The sequence below is a fragment of the Gavialis gangeticus genome, unplaced genomic scaffold, assembly GCF_001723915.1.
Source record: "Gavialis gangeticus isolate Ggan-Ray unplaced genomic scaffold, GavGan_comp1, whole genome shotgun sequence".
Lineage (NCBI taxonomy): Eukaryota > Metazoa > Chordata > Crocodylia > Gavialidae > Gavialis > Gavialis gangeticus.
Window position 1 is genome coordinate 23707756 of NW_017728996.1, and position 5712 is coordinate 23713467.

Below are 5712 nucleotides of genomic sequence, written 5' to 3' on the forward strand. Positions count from 1 at the left end.
ATAATTATCTATTGACACTTTCATAATAATAAAAAAAAAAAGTTTCCATACTTAGTCTTCCAAAAGAGAGAAAAACCTGTAATTTTACTTAGTTATCCCTTCATAGGAATATTAATCCAAAACAAAGCATATTACAGAGTGCCAGCACTATAAACATAGTGACTATACTTAAAGAGTATCAAGAAATGTCCATTAGTTAACATCAATCTTCCTAATTTGATTTTATTTAAGCCATGTCATATACTTCATTTAAAAACAATTAAGCACTTCTAATACATTTAAAGTGAGCAACAACAGGGTCCAAATGCCTCTTCCAGACAGACAGGTTATTGCATGAAGTCTGGTGTAGCTTCCATTAGTAGTGGCTGAGGCAAGTCTTATGACTGGCTAGCATCTATAACAATAACTAAAGCCATTAAAAAAAAAAAAGTTTAAAATACAGTATATTTAATATATATGTGCAGCATCATCATACAGTTTGTGAGCATTCCAAAGGTCAATCCAGTCTTACCCAGCAGTTGTGGAAGTGATAAACTGTACTAGTGAGCCAAGTGATGGAAAGGCATCTTTCCCTCACATTTACCTGGGACTTGGTTTAAGTTAGGTAACCATCATAAAAGCCTTGCAGTGCCATTGAAGCTTCACTAGCCTTTTTCTAAACAGGTAAAAATCAATGATATTGGAAAACAAATTCTTGTCTATAAGGTGAGAAGTCAACACCAACAGTTCCAGCAAAGACCAGTGATTTAGACTGTGAAACACCTGAAGAGCTAGGTTAGAGAAGTACAGAACTACGACATGCTACTGGGGAAGTACAGTTTATCCTGCAATATCAGTGCAAACAAGTGAGGCCTTCTAGCAATACAGATTTTCAGGATTTCTGTAAAAAACACAAACACAAACACACAACAAACAAACAACACAAAACAAACAAACACACACACACAACACAAAAACAAAGTCAAGACAACTTTGCTTGGCAACAGCTTATACCTACAATTCTCATCCTGTACAGTAAATACAGGAAGCTCCTTGGGTCTTCCAGTTGGAAAGGCTACAGTGTCAAGGCTAGCCCATGGTTAGCGCTACTGTACCACCACCACTTCAGATAATTTTAGAAGAAACAGGTTTTACATACTAAGATCCTAGTATACAACTAAAAAGAATGCTAAAGCCTGCATTAACCTTCATACAATTAAAGAGGTTACTCCTCACCCACAACCAGTTCCTAGATCCTTTTGACAAGCTCTGTTCCAATTCTATTACTAACATTTAGGAGATTGTCATAAGACAGAATATACCTACCAGCATGGGTGCTTCAGCCTTTCTTTCATTTTTTCTATAGCTGTGCATTTGTAGAATTATCATTTGCATAGCCACCTTTAGACTTCATATAGTCCTGAACTGACCCAGCCTAGAAATAAATGCATTCTATTAAGTTCCTATCATTTGAACAGGATGTTTTACAAAGTATCCCATTGTCAAAACAAGGGTAGGTGTTAATTTGAAGAGGCAGAGAAAACATTTCTAACTTTAAACCCAACAGGTAAATTATATGCTTTTCCACAACTATATCCGTAGCAACTAGAAACATGAGAAGTTTCTTCTGTAGAGCCACTCTTAATTTACACTGATGAGATTTTCCTTTCAAGGTGTGCCTTGTTCCAACCTCTAAACTATCTAACTATATGCTTAGACCAAACAGACTAAAGTATTTGTCTGGCATTTTGGAAGAAAGTACTATACAAGTATTTTGAAACTAAATCAAGACAAATCTTGTGTATATACATATACACCACACACACACACACACACACACACACACAGCAGAAGGTCCACATATCGTAGTGATCACATACTTACAGATGCTAAACCATTAATCATTTCTCTTGTTCCAACATGAGCCGTGTGCACAAAGTTCATTGGTTCTCCTATCATACTCCGATCTAGTCTCCGACGCCTCTTCTATCAGAAGAGAAACAATAGTAAATTCTTATCCAGGAAAAAAAATATATATATATTTTTAAATGTAAAAACTAGGGCTGTGCGAGGCTTCGGACAGAGCTTCGGATCTGGAGAAGCTTTGGGGTCCGAATCAGCACATCTGGGTTGAAGTGCTGGCTTTGATAGGCTTCCCGAAGGGGTTCAGAGCTTCCTTGGAGACTCAGCCCTAGGGTATAATGGGGAAACAATAAAATATCTATAGCTTTGTTGTTTTTTTGTCTGCGTTGGATTAAAAATTCAGGAGTGGTAGACTCTGCAGAGAGGATGAAGCCTGCCAAGGTTCAAGAAGATTGGTGCAGGGGCTGGGGGGAACAGCACCCCAGATTCTTGAAAGCAAAACTCCTGTCATGTCTGTGTGTTACAACATGGGGGGGGGGGGGAACACTGCAGGGCTGGTAGCTCTTATTGAGGCCAAAAAGCCTGCCAAGTTTCAAGAAGATTGGTGTAGGGGTTTGGAGGACAAGCAAAACTCGTGATATGGGTGCTTGTGGGACTGACAGTGTCTCTCTTGAGGCGGGGAGGGGAGACACTACTGCAGGCCTGGCTGCTAAGCTGCCGTGTTACCAGTTACCAATCAATCAATCGCAATTCACTCAGGGACCAGCTCAATATACAGGACCTAGCTACTACATAACGGCTTAACAAGCATCAATCAACACCTACAAAACCAGGCTAAGGAGAGCAAAGAATCAATACAGACAATCAACTGACACAAGACACACAGTCTTGGCAGGAGTTCTGTCTGTCAGCAGCTAGGGGTGCAGGGCCCCAGAGCCCCCCTGCACCAATCTCTGACAGCTGGCAGCCATCACAGCAGGCGCCACCTTCCCTGCAGCTGTGACACTGCTGCGCCTTAACACACACAGGGTCACCCATGGCACGCGTTTTGTTTGTCCACTGCTTGAGGTGCAGTGCCCTCCAAACCCCTGTGCCAATCTGCTTGAAACTTGGCAGGCTTTGTGGCCTCAGTAAGAGCTGCCACCCCTGCAGTTTTGACTGCCCCCCCCATTCTAACATAGACATGACAGGAGTTTGGTTTTCAAGAATTTGGGGTACAGATCCTCCCAAACCCCTGCACCGATCTTCTTGAAGCTTGGCAGGTTTCATGCTCTCAGCAGAGGCTACCATCCCAGCAAGTTTCATCCACATTAACTATGTTTGGTTTTCTTGTCCATAGATATTTAATTGATTCCCCATTTTACCCTATGGCCTGATCTCCGAGATGGCTCCGAAGCTCCAGTAGAAGCAGCTCTGAATTGAGGCAGAAACCCAGTCTGGAGCTCCAGATCGGATCATGGCCATCCGAAGCAGTATGATCGGAAGCTGGATTGGATCATTGATGACGCGCACAGGCCTAGTAAAAACTAACAAGGCTTGTCTGGTAACTAGAACCTAATCAAATAAAAAAAGGGCCCATCCTCAACTCAGTACTGCTATTTTAGGGACTCCTGGTGGCAACAGAACATAGTTCAGAGCAGGATGTACCAAGTCACTCAAAAGCATTAGCTTTCATTTGTCATGAGTTGATTTGACCGGAATAACTAAAAGTTCTCTTTAATGCAAGAAAGCTGCTTTTATGTCAAGTAAAACGAAGACAAGTTAGAAAAAACCTATATGGATAGACAGGGGCAGATTCAGGTGTGGAGTGGGGTGCAGTGGTACAATTAACCCCTTTTGATTCCTGGTCCACCCAAAGTTTTAAACCAGCTGCCTAGCAACAAGCAGCAGCAACAGCTGCAGCAACATTTGTATTCAGGCAGCAGGGAGAGACTCAATCGTCTTTATGGCTCATTATAAAATTTACCCATTCCTTCTCAACACTTCTTTCCACAAAAGTGTTAACAACCCTCTACTTTTTTTAATGGTCTTGATGTTCCACTAATCACACTATGCTTTTTCAGCAATTCTGCTGTTTGTTAGCTGCTCCTGGTAATGTAGCTCCTATTTCAAAGCCCTGGAGACTGTTTTTAACTCTAGCTAGAAACACTAACTGAGGTGTGGAAACAATGTTCAGTGCAGCACTGGATGCAATGCTAAGGTTCTCAGGAAGGCTAGGCTGTTTTATGAATCTGAAAGCTGTACATTTAAACTTTAATGGCTACCGGATTAATGAAAAAGTGTGTATGTAATACATACATACATACATATGCACACACACACACACTTTTTCATTAATCCGGTAGCCATTAAAGTTTAAATGTACAGCTTTCAGATGCATATATTATTGGAATGTGTGTTCATGTGCATATATATACACACACACTCCAATAAAGTTGCACTTGCTTTTGCTTCAATTTTAAAATAAAATAAATATAGCCCTAGGCCCCAAGCCTATTAGTAAAACATATTATTTCTTAACTGCAGAAAAAAAGTGTATGTTATATGGGCTGATGTACCAGATCATCTGCACCTCCTTTTTCAAATACTAGATCTACTCATGAGGACAGGCACTCCCACATGGTTCCCGTCATACTTCTATTTGCATTTCACCCAGTACTAAGGAACAGGTTTACACAATATTTACAGTGTGAATATATTACTTTAACAATAAATGTGAGAGAAATAAGGAAGGAAGGACACAATGACGACTCGAGACAAGCCACTTTATGGTAAACAATCCATAGTTACTACAGGATAATGGATGAACCACCAGAGGATGGCCTCGCTAGTCTCCCCTCTTCCCAGAAGAAATATAATTGCAATTCCAAAATCTATTGAAAGCCATGTAGGTTCAGGCATTCAATGTAGGCAAAATTTGGCCTGCAGAGGGTCTAATAACAACAGAAAACCCAGCTTGAATAGGCTCACACTAAGTTTACAGCCTTAACTATAAAGCTAAAAGCCCAGTGTATTGGTCTTCAGTTTAATCAGCTGTTGAAACTTTGTGACTCCTTTAAGTGCATGCAGGCTAGAACTAATTAAAGACAGAGACATGACAAGAATTGCATAGCTGTTTTCCCATGTCTAAATGCTGGTGCAGAGTTTACTATAATATAAAAAGTAAACCCTTCCCAAAATAGAGTACTGTATTTACTCCTAGCCATTCTAAGGAACAAAGCTTCCAACTATAGCAAAAGAGCTAATTATATTAAGGCTAAGTGATCCCTTCCCTCAAAAAACCTGTTTCTTTCTTTTCTCCTATTGTCTATTAATGGGCAGCAGACACTTGCATCTGTTCCATGTCCACCCTCCTATGACAGGCCCACATGTCCCAGAAAAATGTGAAGATTGCAAGAATCCACTCACTAGGCTCTTAAGACACTTAATGCCCAATAGGGGCCACGCATCTACTTGATGTAGACTACATATGCATGCCCACAGGATGACCTTTCATAAACTGGTACAGGTGGTTAAGGTTTCTCTACAATTTAAATTTATCTCACATTTAATGATTGTATTAGAGAGATTGTTTGCAACAAAGCATTTGTTGCAAATCCTCTGGCTTTTTAACATGTGTTAACAAACCCACTTTGGAAGCAGGTTTAATGAGACCTGGGATAAATTTACTGACAACAGAACAGGTATGGATGTATCATCCCAAATAACCAATGCACATTTGCTAAGTCCTGCCATTGGAGCCTCACACTGGTTTGCAGGCTAACAGGGTGAACCTGTCTACATACCCGTGATTCTCCAATGCTCCAAGGTTATCCTGATCAACTCTAATCTCCCTGTTCAAATACTAGAATGGAAACAGGTAGTTTGCAT

The 5712-nt window shown here is 40.5% G+C and overlaps 1 protein-coding gene across 1 annotated transcript in view; it reads right to left on the reverse strand.

The window, feature by feature from the left end:
• Positions 1-425: 425 nt before the first annotated feature.
• LOC109288364 (CDC42 small effector protein 2-A-like) overlaps positions 426-5712 on the reverse strand; it is a 10813-nt gene continuing 5526 nt past the window's right edge. The window contains exons 2-4 of the mRNA XM_019503854.1: positions 1864-1965; positions 1306-1414; positions 426-880 (exon numbers count right to left, since the gene is read on the reverse strand). Coding sequence (XP_019359399.1) covers positions 1340-1414; positions 1864-1965 — 177 coding nt within the window. The 3' untranslated portion in view covers positions 426-880; positions 1306-1339. The remainder of the gene's footprint in view (positions 881-1305; positions 1415-1863; positions 1966-5712) is intronic.